The following is a 26,311-nucleotide window of genomic DNA, read 5'->3' as shown; positions in this document are numbered from 1 at the left end:
CAGAAAATCTGTGTTGCACACACAAAAAAAAATCAAATCTCAATTGAAATTAACATTGATACTGAACAATTCTGTTTTGCAGTGTTAGTCAGCAAGTGACTGGCTGGTCCTGTATGGGATTAGAACGATGCCACCTTATCCCATAGTCCAGCCAATGATACGATTCACATTCGTATATATGCAGCTAATCAACGTTGACAGGCTATGACAGCGTCCTTATGTGCCAACACCAGTGTTTTAGCTAGCAAAGGGGCGTGGCTGATGTGGAGTGAAGCCACGTTAATGACAACGTGTACAACCATTGGAGATGTGAGCAGGAAAGACGGAACGATTGACGGAAAAAGTGTGGACTTTATACCAGTTTTTAAATTGTGTTGATAGGCCACCTAAAACCAGAGTTATGATAAAAAACTATCTGCAATGTTTGGTTTTCTTTCTGAATACTATCGTTGTTTATATTTACTGCAGGAAGAAACGGTAAAAACGGCGTTTTACAAGGAAAACGCTCAAAAGCACTCTCCGCCTGTGAGCAAAACCAAAACCAAAAACCCCACCCTTTCCTATTGGTGGAAAACTGTACCATGTTGACCAATCAAAAAATGATATGGCAGCGTGGCATCTAGTTGTTTAGGGAGGGGGAAGTTTTAAGATTGACGGCGGTGTTTTGGGACATGAGAGATTTACGACGTTTAGCATGTTTGGAGTGTGTTAGTGTGTAGTTAGTGTGTTGTCTTGTGTAGTTAGTGTGTAGTTAGTGTGTAGTTAGTGTGTAGTTAGTGTGTAGTGTAGTCAATAGTTTTGTTGGTGTGTCAGAACAATGAGGCGGCTGCTGAATGTTACAGGTGTTACAGCAGTGATACATCTCCTGTTGTCAGGCCTGCAGGTATCAGGCTGTTGTTCTCCTTTATCTCATAGTGGACAGAAATTATTTTTTGGAGTGGCACAAATAATTTGTGTGGCATCAGATTTGATGCAGAACAGCTGATTGTTCTGTAAATAGTTTAAAATGTTTATTTAAAAAACGCCTTGGCTGCATTTTTAGGTAAACAGCTGCAAAAAACATTGTTGTTTGCAAAACTGAGTTACTTTTTTGAAGAACTATATAATTAATTGCCCAGCATTGGTCATTAAATACTGTATTTTGCAGACAGAGTTACAGGACTCTCCCAGACCACAGACTCATAATACAAGTCAGAGTTTTATTTTTTTTTTTAAAGAAAAAAAAGAGAAAGTTGTGTTTTCAAAATTGGAGTTCAAGTTATTTTTACTTTCAGTAGTGTTAACATACTACACAGGTCATGAACAAGACTTTTTAAATTTTCATTGTAAGTGGGTGAGGGGTCTGATAAAATGCTTTTGCCATTATGTAATCTGTAACTTCCACATAGTATGCTGATCAGGGTAATTTTCAATGATCAAACTGTAATAGAGACGAGCAAACATATTGGCAGATCTGAGAAGGAAAACCTTTGTTATGAAAATGATTTTAATCTTTTATACATGATTGCATTTGAGCTTATTAAAGAGCTGTGGCTCCTGGTCAAGTGAAGGTCAGAAACTCTTGGCAGACGTTATGATCAGCCAATACAAGCTGAGGGGGACAGGAGCTCTGAAAGGAATTGCAACACACCTGCTTACATGACATATGCCTGGAGTTATTTTTATCTTTTATTACTTATATCCTTTAGAGCTAAGATTTAAGTTTGTATCATTTATCACTTAGATCCTTTGAAGTAAGTTTTAAGGTTCATTTATGTTCAGTTTAAGTAAGTTTCCTTCATGGTTTGAGTGTCATCATTTGAGTGTGACATTTAGTCTAGGAGTCACTCATAGTTCAGCTGTGTATGAGCTCAGGCCTTATGTCTGGCTATGACAGAGGTGTGAGGTGAGCTGGGGTGCAGGAGAGGTCATGACACGTACGCAGTACATAGCACGCACGCGCCCTCGCACGTGCACGTACACACAAATTAGATAGACTCAGTTAGTAGGTAAGAGTGAATCATGTTTTGCTCGCGACTGCAAAGTTGTGCATGAGTGACATTTTGTGCAGAATGTGGACCAGATGTCTCAGATAAGCGACAGCGGAGGCGAGCGACAGCGAGGATGGAGACAGGAAGCATCTGCCGTCGAGGCGAAGATGATGTTCTATGTTAAGAGTCGTTGTGGTTTTGGAGTGACGTATGCTTTGTTTGAGTCTGCCTGGTAACAGGAAGACTGCCAACCCTATAAGACCTTTGTTTGACGATTGTAAGGTAGTTCAACGCTGAAATCTGCACAGCGGTCGGACTCACACATGTGTTCATTAAAATGCCGTCTAATTACACCCGGCTGGATCTGTGGTTATTTTTAGATCCCTCCTCAACATTTTTGAACCCTAACATGCGCTAAAGCAGTTAGTTAAAAGTAGTCTAACATAAATGTAAATGCTGTAATTTGATTATTTTAATAAACCATGTAACTTGGATGGATTCGATGCTGGAGTGACCACAGTGCACACGTCTGATGTCGCTCACAGTGGTCCAAGGGACGCTCAGGGAGTTTGTGTGTTCGCTCAGACACATGAAACATTAGAGGGAACATTGGCGGTGACTGACAGGGAAAAGGGGAATGATAAGACTTACTGTAAATATAATTATGTATGTATTGAAAAAGGAACAACTAAAATGTTCCAGCTGCAAAAATGAAATCAGTTTCAGTTTATGAGCTCTGTTTGTTTTCTTTACAGTTCTAACCTTTTATATTGAAATGAGCTGCTCATTCCTGTTTAGATGACCTGCATAAAACAGTACAGAGCACATTGGGCTGAATATGGAAAGGAAGCATCACAGTCCAGCTTCACTGAAGCTTTAAAGTCTCTGATATGAAATGAGAAATGAAGCAGCCAGAGCTTTTTCATGAGTGGAAATCCACTGTGACTGTGAGCTGCTGCTACAGCCTCCAGATTAGCCAGCAGCTCATCCTGCTCAACATTTTCCCACCAACTTTAATGGAAGTGTGATGTTTTCAGCTGGAGTGATGGTCAGGGTGGCCTCCCTCTCCTCTTCTTCTCCTCTTCCTCTTTCATGTGTAAAGCCACTTCTGCTGCTTTCATTCATTTGGAAGTCCTGTAGCTGAGTTTGGGAGAGACTAACAGCCTCGGCAGCAGAGGGGAGAAAGGCTGTAACACCACCACTTTATTCTGTTCTACCTGTCACATCATTTTATCAGAAAACATATGTATGCTCATGTTTTTGGTATGTTTGGCTTGAAAAGCTAAAATATAAGAAGATCAAATGGTGCTCTTTATTATCGTGTTGGTTTTGTTTCCTGTCTCTTGGATGGAGCCCAGCTGTGCGTGGCCCCTGGGCCGGTGGTCAGAGTGTGTGTTGGATAATCCGGCCCAGGATGAGGCCAAACTGAAATGGGATTAAATGTCTGTCACATATTTGAACCTAATTTAAAAACATCCTCCACAAATATTGAATAATAACAATAATAATAAAGGGTCAGAAGATGACTTGCTGGAATGAAAATGAGCTTGTAGTTTGTCTGCTTTAATCATGTGACTGGAAAAAGGTGTTGGACTTCAAATATGTCCATTTCTTTCACATTTCACCTTTAAAAGTGAAGCCATGTTGTTCCTTGAAGGAAAAACACGACTTTTTCATGTTTTTATGATAAATGTATGACTTTAATGGGAAATATTCAGAGTTTTTTCTCTTGTTGTGTTTCTTTGAAGCTGCTTCCTGTTGGCTTCAGCTGTTTGGAGTTTCCTCTACATTCTGAACCTTCTTCAGCTCTGAACAGATGATGAAACACTGAATGATTTCAAGCTCACACTTTGTCTAATAAACTTACATCTTTCATGTTTTATTCAGATTGAAGGGCTGTGGTTTGTCAGAGATCTGCTGTGATTATCTGGCAGCAGCACTGAAGTCCAACCCCTCATATCCCAGAGTGCTGGACCTGAGTGTAGACTACAACAACCTGCAGGATTCAGGAGTGAAGCAGCTGTGTGTTCTTCTGGAGAATCCACGATGTCAATTTGAAACTCTGAGGTCAGTCACCATGTTTTAGTTGTGCTGAGATGACTATGACGTGCAAGTTGTGCTGACACTGTGGATCAGTAGGCCCACAGACCTCTATACAGGAAGTCTGGTTCTACTCTTTGTAGAACTTCTGATCCCTGATCCTCTGAGTCTGACTCAGTAGATGATGCAGAGTTCTGAGCTGATGTGGCTGAGCGGACTCAGGCAGCCTGACAGACTTGATGTCTTCCCTGCTTGTCCTGATACACATAAACATGAGTATCTGGTCAGTGGTTGTTGATCAATGGTCATGAGAATTTGCATAATTAAGATTCAAGAACTGACCTCACAGCCCATTGTTCCTTCAGTGGGCTGGTTTCAGTCATTATGCAAATGTACTGTTTATAAGATTGGGGAAACCTGCAGTCAGCTGAGACTGAAGAAGTCACTTGGATGAGTGACGAAACGTTTCTCCCACAAAACGCTACGTCCAGATGAACAGATTCAGCTTTTGGAGAAACCTGAGTATCCTTGCAGGTCAGATCCCATCAGTCACACCTGTTAGTGCAGCTCTCCTATAGATTGTAGTGCTTGTTAAACTAGGATGATTTTAGAAGCCTGGACAGCAGATCCAAGGGAAGATATTACTTGGAAAGGCCAAAGCAACCTATTAGAGGTGTTTGTACTAACATAGAGTAATACTCAGATTTAAAACTTTATTGTTTCACAAAGGGTTAAAAAGTGAATGTGCACAGAGAGGTTGGTGGTGAGATGGACACTTCCAGCACTGTAGATGTGTTCCAGCTCACTGTTCATGGAAATAATCCGGAGAGCAGGATTCCTTGATGAATGTCACATCTTCTTAAAGTTATAATCCACAGAGAAAACTGTGAAACTGTTGATCTGATATCTAGTCAACCAATCAGGTGTTTGATCTTCAGCCCCACCTTATTATCACCCCCTCTCTCTCTTTCACATCTGAATAATCTTCACTTCACATTTCAGTCAGTTCAGATTTCATTAGCACATTAACTTTAGCATAATCCATTTTAATCCAAACACCTTTCTCTTTAAAACTTTGTTTGTCAGTCACAGTATATTCAATACAATCCTCTTTTTCACTGAGTCACACACATTCAGAGATCAGAGTGTCCTGTGTGCTCTCATTCACTCACTCTCATATGGCTGAACTCTGTTTGTACACAGGCTGTCAGCTGGCCTGAGTTAGGCCTGTTGCCAAAATCATTATTTTATTACTTTTATTCTGATTCATCAAAGCCAAACTCAAACATCTTTATATTTACTGATTATGTTCTCATAAATAATTAACAGTCAGTACATTCAGATATGAATCATAATTCAGTGTTTAACATATTATCACAGATGGACTCCACAGGAGATCTCCTTTATGAAGAAACTGTGAAAGTTTGTCCAACAGTGGGAAACATTTCAGAGAACATCTCAGAAATATCTGTGAAGCAGAAACTAAACATAATAATAGAAGAAAAGCCAAATAATGATCCAAATCCTGCTCTGAGACTATCAGACAGTAAAGGCTTCCAAAGACTGCTCACCTCACTCATCGTCGGGGCGATCGTGGCTCAAGAGTTGGGAGTTCACCTTGTAATCGGGAGGTTGCCGGTTCGAGCCCCGGCTTGGACAGTCTCGGTCGTTGCGTCCTTGGGCAAGACACTTCACCCGTTGCCTACTGGTGGTGGTCAGAGGGCCCGATGGCACCAGTGTCCGGCAGCCTCGCCTCTGTCAGTGCGCCCCAGGGTGGCTGTGGCTTCAATGTAGCTTGCCATCACCGGTGTGTGAATGGGTGGATGACTGGTTGTGTAAAGCGCTTTGGGGTCCTTAGGGACTATTAAAGCGCTATACAAATACAGGCCATTTACCATTTACCTCTCAGACTTAGTTAAAGATGCTGGTGCTGTCCACAGATCAGCTGACCTGCTGGGTCTCCATGATCAGCTTTGTTTCTTGGAGATAAAGGCTGAACCCTTTAGAGCTTCAGTTCTCCAGAGCAGCAGGATGTCTGAGGTCTGCAGAAACACAAAAACACAGCAGCTAAAAACAGTTGTTGAAGGAAAACGAGGTGGGAGCTGCTGATTCCTGAGCTTTGATACTGGATTAGCTTCAGTAGTTATTCCCATCACTGCTGTAGGAGCTACATTTAGTCACAGCTGATTGTCTTCTTTGAACAATCACAATGACTACTGTTGTAAAAACAAGCACACAAAGGACCAATGAGAGTGAAGAACAGGATAAAGAGCTCCTGTGATGGTGGCAAAGAAATGAGCAGCAGACGGCCGTCTACATGTTGTAGTGGTTTACAGTCATCAGGGGGCGCCGTCACAGCCATGCAGTCAGTGGGCTGCTCTGCTTGTGCTGCTGTTGGTGAAGCTGAAATGAAAGCGAGTGTTAAAACAATGAAAAGTGTCCACTGCAGCCTCCATCTGAGCTTCTCATGTTCTTCTTCTTTGATCCTCCATGTTTGTGCTGAACGCTTCTGTCGCTCTCTTCCAGTTCCCGCCCACTTTCTAACCAATCAGCATTGGAGCATGCACAGCGTCGTCCACACTGAGCTTTGTTGTGAGTGCGTAGACTCGTCTGCAGAACATTTCCAGTACAATAACCAGCTGTGCATGCGCCCCAAGCAGCAGCTTCAAGCTCACCTCAAAGAAGTTTAACAGGAAGGACGACTCGTCCATCACGCGTCCAGCTGTGACCGTGTCCACAGCAGAGTGTCACCGAGGCTTCATGCTAACACGCACACATGAAGATGATACCACCACGAGCAGCTGCTCAGTGGATTTGGAGGAGAAATGTCTCCAGCTTCTCACAGGCAGTATGCAGAATGTGGATCTCCACAAAGACTGTGGAGACCTCGTCCCAGACTCTAAATCAACACTTGCCTGCACAAAACTTCTCACATGTTCCCGTCACAAGTGTCTTCTAAGTAAAGCTACCAGGTTCAGGTCCAGCTCTGTTTATCTGGGGCTGCAGTAGATGATCCATCCTCACAAAGCAACACAGACACCAGATATGCAAACACAGCATCATACAACACAACCAAGAGATCCAAAGAATTCTCTCTGCATTTCTGTGGCTGATGCTGCTGGAACGAAGCTGTTTGAAACCTTGTTGTTCTGCACTTTGGGACCAGAAGAGGAAACTGAACCTCTGTGTGGAGGGTTCAACTCTGAGAATTTCTGTTCAGTTTTTTTGTATTTCACACGGCAAAACTTGACAACTTTATGATAAATGTACAACTTCAATGTGAAAAATTCATTTTTTTTCTCTTGTTTGTGTTTGTTTGAAGCTGCTTCCTGTTGGCTTCAGCTGTTTGGAGTTTCCATTTTCTAAACTTCTACATTCTGAACCTTCTTTCATTTTTTATTCAGATTGAAGGACTGTGATTTGTCAGAGATCAGCTGTGATTATCTGGCAGCAGCGCTGAAGTCCAACCCCTCATATCCCAGAGTGCTGGACCTGAGTGTAGACTACAACAACCTGCAGGATTCAGGAGTGAAGCAGCTGTGTGTTCTTCTGGAGAATCCACGATGTCGATTTGAAACTCTGAGGTCAGTCACCATGTTTTAGTTGTGCTGAGATGAATATGATGTGAAAGTTGTGCTGACACTATGGATCAGTAGACCGGCAGACCTCTATACAGGAAGTCTTGTTCTGGTTTTTGTAGAACTTCTGATCCCTGATCCTCTGAGTCTGACTCAGTAGATAATGCAGAGTTCTGAACTGATATGGATGAGCAGACTCAGGCAGCCTGACAGACTTGATGTCCATGTCTTCCCTGCCAACACGTTCTCACTCCCAAAGCGTAACATTTTATGCTAGGTGACAAATCATCAACATATTACGTTTTTGGGCACCCAACGCGTTCCTACGTGACGACATCGGAAAACTGCGGACACATAAGAACCGTTTGGACTCAATCTACACATCTTCGCTTTTTCCCTTAAAATCGCTTGGGAAAACACTATTTCACGTCATTAAAGTGCTGGTTAAGGTTAGGAATAAGGTTATGGTTAAGGTTTAGGGACAAGGTTAGGTTTGAGCTTAGGGATAAGGTTATGGTTAGGTTTAGGGATAAGGTTAGGTTTAGGGCTGCAATACAGGGCTGGAACCCGCTGCGTACCATCACAACGTGGAAGGTCACCTTTCGCATTCCTCAGGAATGCCGCGGGACGTGACAAAACGTCGGGATGTTACGCCTCGGGAGTGAGAACGGGCTCTCCCTGCTTGTCCTGATACACATACTGTAAACCTGAGTATCCTTGCAGGTCAGATCTTATCAGTCACACCTGTTAGTGCAGCTCTCCTCTAGATTGTAGTGCTTGTTAAACTAGGATGATTTTAGGAGCCTGGACCGCAGACTCCAAGGGAAGTTATGACTTGGAAAGATTAAACCAACCTATTAGAGGTTTTTGGACTAACATAGATAAATACTCAGATTTACATCTTTATTGTCTCACAAAGGGTTAAAAAGTGAATGTGCACAGAGAGGTTGGTGGTGAGATGGGCACTTCCAGCACTGTAGATGTGTTCCAGCTCAGTGTTCATGGAAATAATCCGGAGAGCAGGATTCCTTGATGAATGTCACATCTTCTTAAAGTTATAATCCACAGAGAAAACTGTGAAACTGTCGATCTGATATCTAGTCAGCCAATCAGGTATTTACATGCCCTTCACTGATCTCCAGCCCCACCTTATTATCACCCCCTCTCTGTCTTTCACATCTGAATTATCTTCACTTCACATTTCAGTCAGTTCAGATTTCATTAGCACGTTCACTTTAGCATAATCCATTTTAATCCAAACACCTTGCTCTTTAACCTCTGTTTGTCAGTCACAGTATATCCAGTACAATCCTCTTTTTCACTGAGTCACACACATTCAGAGATCAGAGTGTCCTGTGTGTGCTCTCATTCACTCACACTGGCCGTTTATCAATGCCCAAGTACGCGAGTACGTACTCGCATTCTCGGTGAGTACGTACCCGCCGAGAACGCACGGGAGTACGTACCTGCCGAGAACGCGAGCACGGACTCGTCGGCCGTCTCTCAATTCTCAAGTACGTGAGCACGGACTCGTGATTTGTACCAGCGTACGTGATGATGTCACAGGTCCGGAGTTTTTACTGCCGTCCCCTCCTAATTTAACTGTGAGTAACATGTTATGAAGCTTAACTTTAATCACAGCCAAACCGGTTTACTCAGGAACAAATAAAACACTGAAATAAACCAAACATTAACATTTAGAAGTGAGCTAAGTGACTTATATATCATTTTTAACCTCAGTAGTGAAACCTCTATTAATAAAAATAGTGTACATGTACATACGTGTACATACCTTAATAAAAACAAGCAGGTGAGATGTTAGACCACTTTTATTTTTATTTTAGTGGACACCCAATACTATAGACAGCTGCTGGGGTTTCTTTAACCTGAGTAGTGAGAAGACCGCAAGCGGGCGGGGAGGGGGGGGGCGATGTGCCGGGAGTCCGCTGTTGAGTTTTGGACGAAATGCATTCTGGGATATATAGCTGTCCCAAGTCTACACCGATGCATGCTCGATAAAATGGGCGGATCGAGAACACATCCGGGACTTTTTCGCGTTCTCGGCGTGATGCGTACTTCGAATTGGAACAGTACTTGGTCTCCGACTGATGACGTATCACGAGTACACGAGAACGCAAGTATGCACAAGTACGCATATTGATAAACGCCCACTCACTCTCATATGGCTGAACTCTGTTTGTACTAGAGATGAAACGATACCACTTTTTAAGGTCCGATACCGATTCCGATATCATAAATTTGGATATCTGCCGATACCGATATGAATCCGATATAGCGTATTTTGTAATCAATAAAACTGTTTTATAGTTCAGCAACACTGATCAATCTAATAAATTTAAACCTAAACCATCCTCCCTTTTCTGGTATTTTAAAGAGTACTTCGTGGAAATATTAAGCAACCTAACTAATAGGGTTGCCAACTCCCAGCAAAAATATTAGGGAACCACCCCCCACCCTTAATGGATGTAATCAACTTTAATTTAATGCAAGTGTAAAACAAATTCACAGAAATCAATTATTTTTCTACAATAATTGAACAGATTCAACATCTTCAACAGAATTGCAGACTGCACTATGGTATCTTCCCAAAGAAAAAAGTACTATAGCTTACTAGGGTATATATTAGACTTATTAGTTATTATATTTAATAATGAATTTCGATACATTTAATCAGATGACCACTTTTGTTGTAAGATTCATATAATTATTTATTCAAAGTTTTTAAATGACATAACAAAGAAAAGTATTTATTTGTGTCCACCTTTCCCTGTTAATGCCCTACCTGGCCCCCGACAAAACTTTGCTAGACCCGCCCCTGCACAGTTACCAGCTGTCAGCTACGTAGAAAAGGATCCTGGTGTTATTTGTCTCTCAGAAACAGCTCATAACTTCCCTTCAACTCATTCATGTCACCTAAAAGGTAAACCTGTTTCTCCATCACCTGTTCAGCTCTGATGATTCAGTAAGGACATCTCCTGGTTTCATCTTCATGTTTCCCTCTCACCACATATCCAAACCGACATCATGACCAGCAGCTTTTACAGTTCTGACTCCAGCAAACCTCAGCTGATACTAGAAAGTAATATTAAATACATTCTAACAACAGCTGATCACGCTTAAAAGTGCTGCTCTTGTTTATCCGCTGGTCTCCTTTGTCTAGCGCAAAGTGGGTGATAAACAAACAAGAAAGACAGGATTTGCGGCAGAAAAGCTGATCAGCTGATCATTGATCAGTTTCATGTTTGAAGTAATAACAGGAGAGGAAGGGGGAGTGAATGAGAGAAGTAGATGCAACTGCGCAGCAAAGACAGAATAACTCCAGCTTTGTGTCTATTTTTTTAATTCTAGCTGAAGTACGGGACAAATCGCTTCTTTTTCACTTCTATATGGAACTCCGATGGCCAGTCCAGCTGTGGCTCAATATATCAGTTGTTAAGATTAACATGGAAATACTATGCAAACATTCAGGGATGAACTTACACACTTGCTTTACTTCTCTGGGATAATTTTTGCCGAGATGAAATGCCACGGTTAGGAAGCATGTAGCGAGGCTCCAAATGCTCCAACAGATTTGCTAATCCAGGGCTGATTTTTGGGGAAAATAGTTCCTGTTTTCAAAGTATTTTTCCCAGAAAGAAATGTAAGTAGAAATAAATGATCTAAGTGAGAACATGAGCCTTTAAAAAGGCTCTTCTGAGGCTGCTGCCAGTGGTCAAAGCCTCCAACAAAGCTCTGTAAGTAAATATGTGATCATAGCTTCAGTTTTTAAATGTTTATTCTAGTTAACACAGATCAGGTGGAACAACTCAAATAAAATATCAAAAATATTAAGTGGTCATCGGTACTCAGTTTGTTCAATATTAAATACATTGGAGCACAAATTGTCCACATTTCTGAAATATTTCTGGGTGTAACTGTTACCAAAGTGCAATTTAGACCTGGCCTGTGGTTGTTATCTAAGTGATAATCATCAATTCTACTAAAACAAATACAAAATAAAGAAATTTGACACATTTTGTTGATACTAAAAGCACACTGAACAATTCAGTGTTGTTTTACTGCTGTTCTCTCTTCACTTCTTCTCTGATTCTCTCCACATGTTGCTCTGCATCAGTGCTCAGTTTCCTGACAAAAACAAGATTAAATATTGCTAAAAATAATAGTATCTCATTACACTTCAACATAAGTGTTTTATTTTTGTAATTGTTTATCTGTTATTTTTCAGACTGAGTCACTGTGACCTGTCAGAGAGAAGCTGTGAAGCTCTGTCCTCAGCTCTCAGCTCTCAGACCTCTAATCTGAGACAGCTGGACCTGAGTAACATCAACCTGAAGAATTCAGGCGTGAAGCTTCTGTCTGAAGGACTGAAGAGTCCACACTGTACACTGGAAACTCTCAGGTGAGATCAAACATTGTTTTTTCATCAACTGACAGAATTAGCAAATTAATAATAAGGCAGTCCTCTAATAAGAGGAGAAGTGGAGGTGTTTTGAAGGGCAACATAATCTTATGTTAACAAGACAGGAAGTAGTTCCTTGGAACTGCTTCCTTTGTTATTGTGTAAGTAGAAACATGATGGTAAAACAGTGATGAGTTTGCAGAGGTGAATCCACAGCACACAACACAACAATGCTGCTGCGTGCTGAAAGCAGACTTCTCACAGATTCTGAGACTGCAGGTTTCATCACTGTCCAACCAAAATTCACTGAACCAGCAGTAAATGAACGTCCAAAACTACGCTTCATGTTTAAAAAAACAGTTGATCAGGGGGATTTGTGTTTACATCTTTTTGTGTAATCTGTTCACCTGCTGTTTCAGCTGTTTGGTGGTTGTTGAGATGGTTTTGTGAACTTTTAGCTGAGATTCTGACATTTCTGTAGATACCACACATGTCTAATTACTTTGTATAGCATGAATGGCCATAACGAGGTTTTTAACAGTAAGAAAAGTTGTAAAACTTAAGAAAATATAGTTAAAAGTCCAAAACCTTCTACGTCTGGTCGCTTGTGGTAAGGAGCAGATCAAACTAGTAAAGAATTACGTTATAATTATAAAAGGCTTCAACAGCACATTCAGGTCTGTGAGACTCATTCAGACACTGAGCCATGGCTCTGTGCTATATGCACATATTTCTGCATCTCTGCCATTCAGACACACTTTATATATAGTTTATTTTATGTAGTATTCAATACTGAACTGTACATTTAGTCTTTTTAAAGTCAGCAATTTTTATTCCGTGTTTTCATATACGCCTTATTTTTATCCATTTACTGCTATTAGGAAGAACACACGTGAGGTTTAAGACCTGGACGAGTTTGAAACCGTTTGTCCTCCACAATGGAAAATGGGTGGAAATAAAAATGGGTATCACTTTAGCCAGCTCCTAATTTTATCAGTTCTACCCTCAGCGTCTCCTGTATATCTCCTATATGAATTCTGCACTCAGCTTTGTGGTCTCCAATATCACTGAAATTGCCTTTTCACTCTTTCCTGACATGATTGCATTTCAGTACAGCTCCCATTTCTCTGTGTACCTGGTCTCTACCACTACCCTGCTGTCTATGGGACATTTTCGTCTTCTTTCACATAATGGTATGATCCCAGTCTGTCTCTTAAAGTGTTTGGCCACATGGTTTGCTCATCAGAATAAAATCTCAGCCATGCTCACATTGATTATCAGCAAGCCTGAAAATTCATTAATATTTGACATAAGGAATTATCTCAAGGGCTGGATTTGGCCCACGGGCCATATGTTTGACACCCCTGGTTTACACAGTTTGGTCTTCAATGTATAAGTGAGTTAGCTCTCAGCTAACTAGCAGACAAGCTAACTGCTGGGACTGCGTCTTTCTAACAAGAGCGTCAGACACTCAGACTGGTTTTCTTTGTGGATGATGATGTATTCTCACACTGATCCTTCATGCTGATGCTGCCATCCACCCACTGCTCCTGGATTCCTCATCATCATCTCCATCAGCCCTCACAATACTCCACCTTCATCAGCTTCATGTTCAGGAGCCTGGATGGACAGTAATTCTTTCCATGGGTTATGGTGGGACATTGAGAGCTGAAGTCAAATAGAAGTGAGAAATGAAAGACTGTTTCTATTTAGTCTTGTGATGTGCAGCTTTGTTCAGAGCATTAAGGCCCAGCAAAGATTACTGAGGTCATAGACTCACTGATGAAACCTGTGTGCTTATAGAAACTGAAACCAGATGAACCAGAATAGAAGGACATTAAAATGAAGTGTCACCTACACAAAGGCAAAGCTGTTCAGTTGTTGGTGTGAGTTATTTAAATGGAGGATGGAGTCAGACTTTAAGCTGCTGGACTCAGTCACTATATCCTGTTCTCCTCATAGGACCTGGATACACAGACTCACCTGTGACACAGTGACACACAGTGTGGCTACACACACATTAGAAAGTGGATCAGTCACACTTGTACAATCATTTGTTGTGCTGGGAAACCATGAACACTTTGAATCAGCATTAATGGCTTTGTTACAGCAACATTCAATCATGAGTTCAAAAGTAGTGTATTGTGTACTTATGTTAATAGTACTGCAGTATGAGAAGTGCAACATTCAGTGTGCAGAAACAAATCAGGTGCTTTCTAACAGCAGTGTTCCCTTTAACACAGCAGCAGTTCAAATATTTCTGTCAGTCTGAGCTGAAACATGAATCTAATCAAATATCAAATCAAAGTTCTTTGCCTCTGCCAGGACGTCAACATTTGATCTAGTTTGTTCCAAACAAAGTTCCCTCAGAGTCCAGAGCCACCAACATAACATTATAACAGGCACCTTTGATCAACAGCAAGTGAACATTTATAAATGTGTGTTTTCAGAACAGGAACCAGCAGAACTATTTTTCTGTTATCAGGCAGCAGCACAAACGCTCATCAGCTCATTTACTGTGCAGGGACTTTGAGTGTGTGAAGTGTGTGTTTGTGCTGGATTTCCTTTGGAGAATCTCAGTCAGAAACAAGACAAAGAAAAACTCTTTCAATCGTCCAGGTTGAGTTGACAACATGAACTGCATTTATCTTCTTCTGACTTGACATTTTCTTCCTCCTCTGCACCGAGCCAGCTGCTAAGACACACAAGCTCATTGACATTTTCTGATGATAAAGAAACTCTCTTCTTCTGTACAATATGAGCAGCAGCAGAGAACAAGCTCTCACAGGTACAGATGTTGCAGCTGTGGCCAAGTACATGTGCTGCATGTTTGGAGCAGCACTCTAATGGACAGGCCTCTGTACTGATGGTGGGCTCTGCTCTGTATCCACCACACTGTTCTCAGCTGAGTCTTCCTCCTGTTCACACTCTGATGAAGCACCAATAGGGCAACTTTTTCTCTGGTGGCTCGGATGTTGTTGCTTCCACAGGTTTCCCTCCAACAACCCTCTGTTCCTTCAGTAAGTTCAGTAAGATCTGGGTAAACACTTGAGCTCCTTGAATCTGGCTTCAGTGCAGCAGCAGTTTTCACATATACAATGTTGGCATTTTGCTTGCGTGTCTCCAGGTCTGTTCTGAATGTAGACTTGAATTTGACCACGTAGGCGGGGTCATCATCTGAGCTCTCCATCACCTGAGAGCGATAACAAAACACAGAATCACAGAGCATGAAACCAACTTTTCTCCTCCCAGAAGTTCAGTCACAGACCTGCAACAGAAACAAGAATCAAAGATTCAAATGATGCAGAGCATTCATGTACTTATATACACAAACATGTCCTCTACATATTCATGCTGTGTTTACACACACATACAGAGGCTGTTTGTCTCTCACACACAGACAGAACACTGAGAAATACATCATGTTAAATATACCTGCAGACTTCCAGTTGTGGTTCCAACCTCTGCACTCTGTCCGTGTCAGCTGTAGTTGCCATGGCAACCTTGGTGTTGTGTGTAGGGGGTGTCCCTGAGCGGCTGCTCGTTTCTGCTGATCCTTTTGAATCATGTCCAGAGTGAAGTCCATCTGGTTGGACTGTCTTGTATCAGTGACTTTCTTTTGTCCACGTTCAGTTTGTTGCTGTTCTGCAGCTTTTGCTGGACTGTGTTTAAAGTGGCCCACAAGCTCATGTGTTCTTCTTGTGATGGTGCGTCTTGAGGCTCATACATGCCGTCATTTGTTGATCCTAAGAACGTTCCTCAGACCGACTTCTTCAACAACGCTAATCGGCCTGCAGTTTGTAGCTATCCACATCACTATGGTGTTTGTTTGCTTGTCTTTCTTTGGTTTATCTAGAATCCTCCCACAAGCTGATCCAACGTAGTCTGCCCAAGCCTCCCGTCACTGTTTGTTTGGGTCGTTTGTTTGCTGCCATCAACAGCATGTAATGCATTTAAGTGATACTTTAGACTTGAAGTACTCCGACAATAAAAAACTCAATTTTGCTTCCAGATAACTTTAGTTGTATCAACACTGCCTCCTGGAACAGTTTAAAATGTCCATGTCAAAGATCTGTACCTGTCTCCATGTTTCTCTCCCCTTTCTTTCTGTCCTGGGTCAAGTGAGCGCTGCAGTAGTATTAGGCCACAGGTGTCGAACTCCAGGCCTTGAGGGCCGGTGTCCTGCAGGTTTTAGATCTCACCCTGGGTCAACACACCGGAATCAAATGGTTAGTTCATTAGCAGGCATCTGGAGAACGTCAAGACATGTTGAGGAGGTGATTTAGTCATTTAAATCAACTGTGTTGGATCAAGGACACATCTAAAACCTGCAGGACACCGGCCCTCGAGGCCTGGAGTTCGACACCTGTGTATTAGGCCCACCATCAATCTTCTCATTGGCTGAGACGCATAATGACCCCCATTTCAAGCCAGCACTGGTCAACATCCCTCCTGTGACCCATGGCTTTTATATTCAGAGCCAGTGAGCACTTTCACAATAATCATGATTTTAAAAACTGTGTTAATGTGCGATAAAATAATTGTTGGTGTTAATCAGTTAATGAGTTAACGAGATAATAACAGGTTAACTTGCACTAATAATTAGACTTTGGTGACAAACTGATGTGATCTCCATGTTTCCTTTGTTGGGCTGTGGGCGAGTGTCAGAACTGAATGTACTGAGTAACATGTAGAGTTTAAAGATGTGTCAGTTCCAGTTTTAGAGCTCTAAAGTGCAGCTATCATGTTAGGAATATGTTAGCAATAGACAGTAACACTGAGGTCAAATCTTTATTTTACCACTTGCTGCATTCTTGATGTTCATGAATTCAGCAGGTTCATGATTGTCTGCAGCATTATTCTCATATTTCCATCTAAAGTGTTGAATTTGACTGTTTGATGTTCTTTATGATCTCTGGCACCAGTTCATCTGTAGGCTGAGCCCAGTCCATCCATTTAGTGAAATGATGTTTAAAGGTCTCCTTGTTCTGTGAGCGTGCACAGATCCTGAAGCAGAAAGCCTGGGTTAACAGAGAAATGATCATCACTGTGATGATGCTCATCATCTCTGACTGGGATTTGAGGTTTTGTCAAAGCAGCAAAGAAAGCCTGGCTATGTTGGACTGGGTGTGGAAGCAGCTCCCAGTTTGAGTTCAGGAGACAGACACCCTCTCTACTTTGAAGATCAGCTTCAAACTTTCCTTTTTGATAAAGCTTATAGTTCGAGCTGGATCAGGTGACCCTGAACCATCCATTAGTTATGCTGCCATAGAGATGAATAACAGATGGATTGTTGTTTTGTGTGTCTGCAGTCTGTCAGGCTGTCTGATCACAGAGGAAGGCTGTACTTCTCTGGCCTCAGCTCTGAGCTCCAACCCCTCCCATCTGAGAGAGCTGGACCTGAGATACAATCATCCAGGAGAATCAGGAATGAAGCTGCTGTCGGCTGGACTGAAGGATCAAGGCTGGAGACTGGACACTCTCAGGTATGGAGAGAATGGGGGCAGCGTACTTAGCATTTACTCCTTATTAATATAATGCTAATTCACATCAAATTAGCATTAACTGCTCATATTATTATAAGGAAAGAGAAAACGGTATTAGCATTGGCTGCTAATAATTATTCACCCCTAATTAGAATAAGCCGCTAAAGTCAGCCTACTTAGCATTAACTCCTCACATCGTTGTTACTCAACGGAAAAGAGTATTAGTATTAGCTACTATCATTTTTAAGTAAGAGAAGAGAAAACAGTGTTAGCATTATTAGATAATGCTAACTCACATTAAATTAGCCTTAGCTATTTACAACAGCGTACTTAGAATTAGCCGCTGACATTTTTAAAAAGTAAGGGAAAACAGTATTACCATTAGCGCATAATACTAATTCACGTCAAAGTAGCACTAGTTAATAACGGTAGCCTACTTAGCATTAACTGCTCACTAATATAATGCTAATTCCCATCAAATTATCATTAGCTGCTAAAGTTGTTATAAGGAAAGAGAAAAACTTTATTAGCATTAGCTGCTAATAATTATTCACCCCTAAGTAGAGTTAGCCACTAATGGCAGTCTACTTAGCATTAACTCCTCACTAATATAATGCTAATTCACATCAAATTAGCATTAGCTGCTAGCATCAGCCTACCTAGCACTAGCTGCTCGCATTGTTAAAAGGGAAGGGAAAACGATATTAGCATTAGCTGGTAATAATTATTCACCACTAATTAGAATTAGCCGCTAATGGCAGTATACTTAGCATTAGGCGTTGATTGTCATTTATGCTTAGAAATATTTACTCATATATGAGTTTTATAATCGATTGCATAATAGAGGTTTGATCCTTAGTAGTCTGTAAAGACTCTGTGTTCCTTCCAGAGTCCTCTGGCATGCACACACAACTTGGGGTCATGAGAGAGGTCGTACCTTCTCTTACTGATTTATGGTATAGGAGGACACCTACTCTGAGTCTGGTTAAGTATAAGAGCCCTTTGTTAGGGGGACCGCTGGACTCTTAGCACCAGCTTTGGGGTCACAGGGTCACATCTGGAACACACACACACACACACACCTACTCTATGCACAGACTGGTGCTCTTTGTTCATACCTGTGTAAGACGTAATATGTTAATGAACTTATGCATATTCATGTAACCTCAATAAAGAGCAGTGTTAGGAGGGAGCAGACGAGAGCGACTGAGGTCAAGCGAAGGAACGGCGCTGTCACAGTTCTCTCCCTCATGAATTGTCAGGTTCCAGCGGTGGGTCTGTGCTAGACGACCCATCACCAGCTTTTTCCACTGGTTACCAGTACGTCGTAGAATCCACTTCCAGATCTTGTTGTTTGTCTTTAAGTCTCTGAATGGATTGGCTCCATCTTATCTCTCTTTAACAAAAATAATCCAAGTCGAGCCCTCAGGTCAGCAGATAAGTAGCTTCTGACCAGAACTAGCCGTAGAAACAGAGGTGAGCTTTATCGATGGCTGCAGCCAAACTCTGGAACAGTCGCCCTTCACATTAGGTCGTCACCAACACTCGACATTTTTAAAACCCGGTTGGAAACACATTTGTACTCTGTAGCTTTCAGTTCTGACGAGTATTTATAGTAATTACTGTGTATGTTTCCTATTTTATCTCTACTCTGTGCAGCACTTTGGCTCAACCTGTTTTTAAATGTGCTGATAAATAAATGTAGATTTCTTTGAATAAAACAGTGGAGCCGAGCTTTGAGCTCAGTGTGTAACAGTGTGTGTGTGAGAGCCATGTAATGTCCATGTGTGCATGCTGACTGCTCTGACCCCTCCTCCTTTCAGGGTGGAGCCTGCTGGAGTCCGATGGTTGAGACCAGGTCTGAGGAAGTGTAAGTGTGTTTTTAATGGGATTCATGAAAACAAAGCAGCACACATTCAACCATCTTCATCATGTCAGGAGTCATCATCAAAGTGTCAATCAATGAACAGATGATGGATCAATAACTGCAGCTGGATTGTGTTTGTTCTCTCCATCAGATTCCTGTCAACTCACGATTGACACAAACACAGTGAACACAAAGCTCCAACTGTCTGACAACAGGAAGGTGACACATGTGGAGGAGGTTCGGTCATATCCTGATCATCCAGATAGATTTGATGTTCCTCAGCTGCTGTGTAGAAATGGTCTGACTGGTCGCTGTTACTGGGAGGTCGAGTGGAGAGGAAACATTGATATATCAGTGAGTTACAGAAGCATCAGAAGGAAAGGAGACAGTGACTGTTGGTTTGGATACAATGATCAGTCCTGGAGTCTGTACTGCTCTAATGATGGTCCTCGTTGTGTCTGGCACAATAACAGAGAAACATCCATCTCCTCCTCCTCCTCCTCCTCCTCCTCTGTCTCTAACAGAGCAGCAGTGTATGTGGACTGTCCTGCTGGCACTCTGTCCTTCTACAGAGTCTCCTCTGACACTCTGATCCACCTCCACACCTTCAACACCACATTCACTCAAACTCTTTATCCTGGGTTTACAGTCTGTCCTGGTTCCTCAGTGTCCCTGTGCTGAGTGTAAAGAGTGTCTCCTGTTAGAGAAACACTCTGACTGTTGAACAGATAGTTCAGTCTGTACATGTCTGTCTCTTTCACTCACAAACACGTTTTCACATTCATGGATTCAATCAGTTGATGTTTGAAACTCTTCTAAATGATTCCTTGTAAACTTCTTCCTCTTCAGTCACAAACAAACAGGAAGTGATGTCACATGTGTTCCTGTCCACACAGCAGAATGAGTCTATTGCTGACAGTGATGTACAAACAGAGTGAGCATTTCTGAGGCCCAAAATAAACTGAGTAGTTCACTGAATGAACACTGTGAGCTCAGCTCCTTCATCATTAGTATGGATTATAAATGTATATGTATTATATTAGTATCATATATATCAGGTGCTGCTGGTTCCAGTCATTGTGCAAATGTGCTGTTTGTAAGGTTGTAAAGCTGCAGTCAGCTGAGACTGAAGAAGTCACCTGATCAGTGAGCAAACGTTTCTGAAAACGTCCAGATGAACAGAATCAACCTTTTGGGATCAGCCAGCAATGCAGCATCATTGTTGTTCAGGTTCAGAGGTTTGCAGGAATGAACTGATGACCAGAAACAGCTGCAGAGTCCAATCAAATACCAGCTGGAGTTCAGCTGCATTTGAAGAAGTCAAAGAAAAGTAAGGATGGCAAAGGGCGATGTTTTCTTCCAAAGAACTGAAAACATGGTCGACGCCTCATTAGAAGAATAATCTGGACATTTGTGAGGAACTCTAACCAAGAAAGCAACACAAGAAAGCAACGTCACACAGATCCAACACACAGTTTCCATGACTGGAAGTGTTCAGTGTAAAAATGCTACATTGCATTATTGCATCCTCTCACCACAGGAGGTGCTGTTGGCACCACTGATTGCTGATCAGCTGTTCTCTGATGATCTGATTGATCCTGTGAATAACGGGACTCACTGAACTCTGTGACACAGTGAAGATCACAGAGTTTAACATCTGACTGACGTCACACAGACAGAAGGATGAACCAGTGAGGCACAGAACACAGTTACTGGAGATACTGGATCAGCTCCATGTGAACCTCTGATGGAGAAGCTGCTGACCCAGAGAAACATCACACTGTTAGACTTTTCATCGCCACTTTACGGTAACATACTGGCGTCACTGTTGCCAGCGTCATACCGTGACGCCGTGTTACGGTAGCTTACCGTTCTGCAGGATGATACCATTTTTTGCTGTTGTGGTATAATACTCTTGGACAAATTACGGTAACGCACCGTAGCTTTTTTTACGGTATCTCACTGGCGTCACTGTCGCCAGTGAGATACCGTTATGTCGTTATGTCGTAATTTACGTCAACAAAGTAACATCATACTGTGATTAAGAAATTGGTATACTACCGTGTATTACCTACTACAAGGTAATAAACTGCGGTATATTTACCAGTAACTTACCGTTATCACGCATCATCAGTACCAAAAATATTCATCTCTGCTAGAGGATACCGTGTTCCTACAGGCGGTCATTTACTGTTTAACACGTCGTAATTTACCGTAATTTAAGGAAACAGTAACATACTGTAAGAGACTGGAGGGTTAAAAAAAAATGTATTGTATTTTTAAAAAAAAGGTACCATTTATTTATTTATATTTATATAAAAACATATATTTACTGTTGGGATTTAGAGATTCTTTTATTGCTATCATATAACCTGCCTTATGATAAATACATTAATAACATGTTCTACAGTATTATTTTATCAGTAATATTGTTTACAGGGTTCATATTTCATTGAATATGTTTGTCATCACATTCATTCTATTCACAGGTTTAGTTCATTTTATACACATTGCATATCTGTGCTTGTTTAGAGTTGATGTTCTATCCAAGAGGGTTTTAAGCTTCACTGGTGAGAGTGTCCAGGTGATACATGTTGAGGGAAGATGAGAACATAGCAGGTTAATTGCATGCATGCTTACAATACACATAAATCTAGTAGTAGGCCTGAGCGAAGGCCCAAGTGTCTTCTGCTTCTTTTTAAGACCTGCGCCAATTCTGTCTACTTAGTGATTGAGGACGAGGGTCCATTATTAGCCCTTAGAGGCCCTGAAGCTTGAAGTTATTACCTTAAAAGGAAGGTGTTATCAAAAAGAGAAGTTATATGTCTGTTTATAGTTATTAAGATGTACAAGATGTACCCTTGTCTGTAAACAATGACTGTACACAATGTATTTTTGACCTGTATTTGACGTGTATGTGGGGGTGTGATCCTCTATGCTATAAAACCAGAACTCAGTGTATTTTTATCAGAGCAAAACAGGCCATATGCTGATGGTTGTTCTCCGTTGTCAATAAACTCATCGTTTGATTGCACTTGTCTGGTGCCTCCGTCGTTTGTTGTCTGATCTGCAGTTGAATGATCTCGCTTCAATACCCACTAAAGATCGATTGATTGAGATAGATAGATAGATAGATACACACACACACACACACACACACACACACACACACACAAAATAATTCATGTGTTTCACACCACTTTTTATTTGTTCTGATTTTTCCCTGCTGAAATACACATTTCCAAAATCAAAAACTGAAAAGAACTGAAAACACATTTTCACTGAGGAAGCACTTGTTTTTACTAAACCATGTAATCCATTATTTTCTCAGATGGTTGTACAAACAATAACGATATTATGTCATATCCATATCATGGCAGACAACATATACTCAAGTGTTGGGTTTTCTTAGTTATATTTTGTAGGGTCTTAAACCTACAATGTGAAGTGCCTTGGCATTCATTTTGTTGGCACCATACAAATAAACTGAATTGTAATTGTAATGAATATAATATCAAGCCCCAAACTTCTGCCTTTATATACACTTTATCCAAAATACTGGCTCACATTACCAAATCAATGCACAAAGCAGGGTCCACAAGGACATGGATGAGCGTGTGTGGTGTGAAGGAACTTGACTGACCTGCACTGAACCCTGATCTTGCTTTGTGGACTGAGTTCATTGATTGTTAGGGTGAGCCAATACATGTGACAACTAAAGTGTAAGTAGCTGAAATAATTTTTAACAAACGGGTAAAAGAAGGAAAAAAAAATCAAAACTGTTGCACTCAAAAAACCTATTGGACAGAGACAGCGTCTTGCAAGATGGCGAGAGAGCTTGTCTCCATTGTTGTTCGTCTTGTGTAAATGTCCAGAAAGCATGGGCCATGGATCATCTGTGGAGACACAGGTAACAACACATTGGTCACTTAAATTATACAAGAAATTCACTATAAATGGCAAAAACAGTTACCTAATTTGAAGTTTTTCACTCAAATTCAGTAAGCCGCTGGAGGAAAGTTGTGACATGAGAGTTAATGTGAACAACCTTTGGCTTCACAGTGGTCCCAGTCTTTCTGCTTGTCCCAACCTTGGAGGTACATTTTGTTCCCTCTTCAGGGTTTATCCTTACAAAAAACCTTAAAACATGCCACAATAAATAGTAACATACAGTAACATTGAGTTGTGATTTGAAATAATGAGTTACTTAGGGATAATTCATTCATCATCTATCACAATTAGCTGACTTCTCCTGTCCTCTGGATGAGCTCTGTCCCCTCTTGTGATTGCATGCGACAATCGGAGTGGAAATCTTTCCCAAGGAATCTGTAAGTGTGAGACCAAAGAGCTGGAGTAATGGTTGTACATAGTGGTGGACGTGGAGGAGGAGGGGTGGACGTGGATGGCTTGATGTTTCAGCTGATGCAGCAGGGCAAGGCTCCAGAGTAATGGTGTCATTCAGGTTCTCTGGTCTGTTGCCATCTAAACACATAAATAAATAAATAAAGATCATTGGAAAAGTTACTTTAAAAAGCTACTATGTCAACAAATATGTCCTCACTAAAAAATGAACCCTTCAATTAGGAAGGGCAGTTTTTGGGGACCTTGTCTGAAAATGAAAAGAAGCAATCCCAGGACTGCAAAAGAACTACAAACTCAAGGTCTTGCATTGAAAAGACCTTGAGTCAATATATTTTACAGTATGTCACAATTTCAAACCCTTAGTTGTACCACTACCAATGAAAGGTTAATGGTGTTAGATTTAGTCTCTACTTTTGTTTATGTTTTCCATGTTAATTAACTACCAGACAATGTGAGCCCCAAAACGCTCTTCAATATTATACTGTCAAAGTACATGTGTAGTATGGTGAAGAGAAAAAAAAGCTAATCAAGCTAATCAGTGACATATGAGTCTATGAGTGACCTTCAAATCATAGACTCAAGTCTATGATTTGTACAGAACCTACACAAACCTCCTTTAAATGCAAGACGTAGTTTACGTATTTGAATTGGTGTGAGAAAGGGTTTGAGATCTTCTGCCTCCAGAAACAAAAGATCACTTTTTTGTTGTACACCAATAACGTCTGTCAGATGTTCTACAATGCAGATTATTTTCTCTCTGTCTAGTGTTGGCAGGAGGCTTGTAAGTTCCTCTTCAATTTCCATCCCTGAAAGAGAATTAAGAGGAAACTGAATGGTGTAGGGAGACAACAAAAAGGACTGCCATGTTATAAAGTGGTGGTGGGTAATAATCCATCAGACTGTCAGCATTTACACACACTCTTCTTTCTGTAGGGCAACGCAAGCAGTGAAGTCCAAGGTCAATGAGGAGTACTGAGTGATGCACCTCGAGCACAAAGTACAATTCAGAATCGTTAACAAGTATAACAGTTATCTTCCCAAAAACCAAGCCATCATCAGTGTCATCTACAATGGAAACATAGCCTTTGACATACTTGGTACCTTTGTAGACAACTTGTCAGGAGATTTCCTGTATTGCAACTCAGGTCAGAATAAAAACGCTCAGACAGGTTAACGTGTACACGGGTGAGACTCAGGGAGACTCGCGCCCTGGAACAGTTGTCAGGTTTTATTTATACCCCAAGCATATTCGTGTAGCATGTACAGGAAGAGATAAAATAGAACTGTGCTGCATGCAGGCTTCCTGTTGAACAGAGCGTAACTTCTCTATTTAAGCTGAACACTGAAAGAGCAAACACATCTAGATAATGAAATGTACTTTTAAGCATAACATAATAAAAATCCTAAAATCCTAAAAAATCTCTTAACACAACTGCTGACACATCTAAAGTTTGCCACAGCTTCTTGAATGAGAGCGTTGTAAAGATGAGGATTCTAATCACTTGTTTCTCCAATCATTTGAACCATAGGTGGAAACATTTGGCCCACTGAGAAGTAGGACTGCAGTAACTGATGCCGTTCAGTCTTGCATAAGTTGACAAAGTTATGCAAGACTGAACTTGGACATGCTTTGAAATACGAGTGCTTGCTTTCAAACCTAAGGGTGCACAAACGAATGAGTGGTCCAAAGTGAAGGATAAGCTCTGCATAATGTAACAAATAGTGATGTTGTGCTTTTAAAGCATTGTCAGGAAACCTACTGTGTCTCAGATATATATAGTCCTCTATGAAAAAAGTTCTTGATTGATTTTGTCCACTTCTGCTTGTGGAATATTAAATGAAGACAGTTTGTCAGACAGTACTGCAAGAACATCGTGCATTGCACAGCTGAGAAGATCCTGAAATTCCTCTATGATGCTCTGTATAGTGCTGGTTGGTAAGAGCATTTTAGCCTGCATTACACAAAGCCAACTGTCTTCTAATAGATTAACTGTGTCCTGTCCTTGTATTATGGCAAATTCCCCAATTTCTTGTTGCCTTGACTGCTGAACTGTCTACTTATGTTTTCGAGAAATACGGCTGGAAAATGATGTTCGGACACTGAAGTATTTAGAGCAACCTTCAAATGGACATAATACTTTTTTCCTGTGTTTGATGTGAAATCTGAGATGGGCACAGAGTTGTAAAGTTTTGTGCAGCATTCCCACATCCAGGAACTTGACAGCTGAGGTCACCCGTGAACTCATAGAACTTCTCCTCAGTGGTCTCCCTTCTTGTTCGGTGATTCCTAGTCATATGTGAATGAAAGGCAGAAAATGTTCTGAAAGTAGCAGGACAGTTCTCAGTTCCACGAGAAAGCCTATAGTTAGCTACATGTTTGTGGCTTTTAACATGCAAACTGAACAATATAAATTTGCGTGCACGGAAGCCACAAAATTTACAAATACACATAGTTGCAAAAAGTTCAATGACCAATTACCTTTCCTAAATGACATGTGCAATGCAAAAAAAACAAAAAAAGAAAGAAAGAAAAATAAGAGTATTGTCAATAGGGACCAATTCCCAGTTTTTACATGATCAAAATTATT

At 41.1% G+C, this 26,311-nt stretch overlaps 1 protein-coding gene and 1 long non-coding RNA gene across 2 annotated transcripts in view; one reads left to right on the top strand and one right to left on the bottom strand.

Moving 5' to 3' along the window:
• Positions 1-20,042, top strand: part of LOC106097555 (protein NLRC3-like) — a 48,850-nt gene extending 28,808 nt beyond the window's left edge. The window contains exons 8-10 of the mRNA XM_025904448.1: positions 11,835-12,008; positions 19,318-19,364; positions 19,513-20,042. Of these exons, the coding sequence (XP_025760233.1) occupies positions 11,835-12,008; positions 19,318-19,364; positions 19,513-20,042 (751 nt within the window). The remainder of the gene's footprint in view (positions 1-11,834; positions 12,009-19,317; positions 19,365-19,512) is intronic.
• A 3,101-nt stretch (positions 20,043-23,143) lies between these two features.
• On the bottom strand, positions 23,144-25,994 carry LOC112844851 (uncharacterized). Its single transcript, XR_003217600.1, has 3 exons — positions 25,931-25,994; positions 23,410-23,843; positions 23,144-23,257 (listed from the first exon to the last, which is right to left on the bottom strand). It is a non-coding gene; the product is annotated as an uncharacterized LOC112844851 (long non-coding RNA).
• Positions 25,995-26,311: the final 317 nt, after the last annotated feature.

The sequence above is a fragment of the Oreochromis niloticus genome, unplaced genomic scaffold, assembly GCF_001858045.2.
Source record: "Oreochromis niloticus isolate F11D_XX unplaced genomic scaffold, O_niloticus_UMD_NMBU tig00001669_pilon, whole genome shotgun sequence".
Classification (NCBI taxonomy): Eukaryota; Metazoa; Chordata; class Actinopteri; order Cichliformes; family Cichlidae; genus Oreochromis; species Oreochromis niloticus.
The sequence above is the reverse complement of the archived record's forward strand: the minus strand, read 5'-3'. Positions and strand labels throughout refer to the sequence as shown.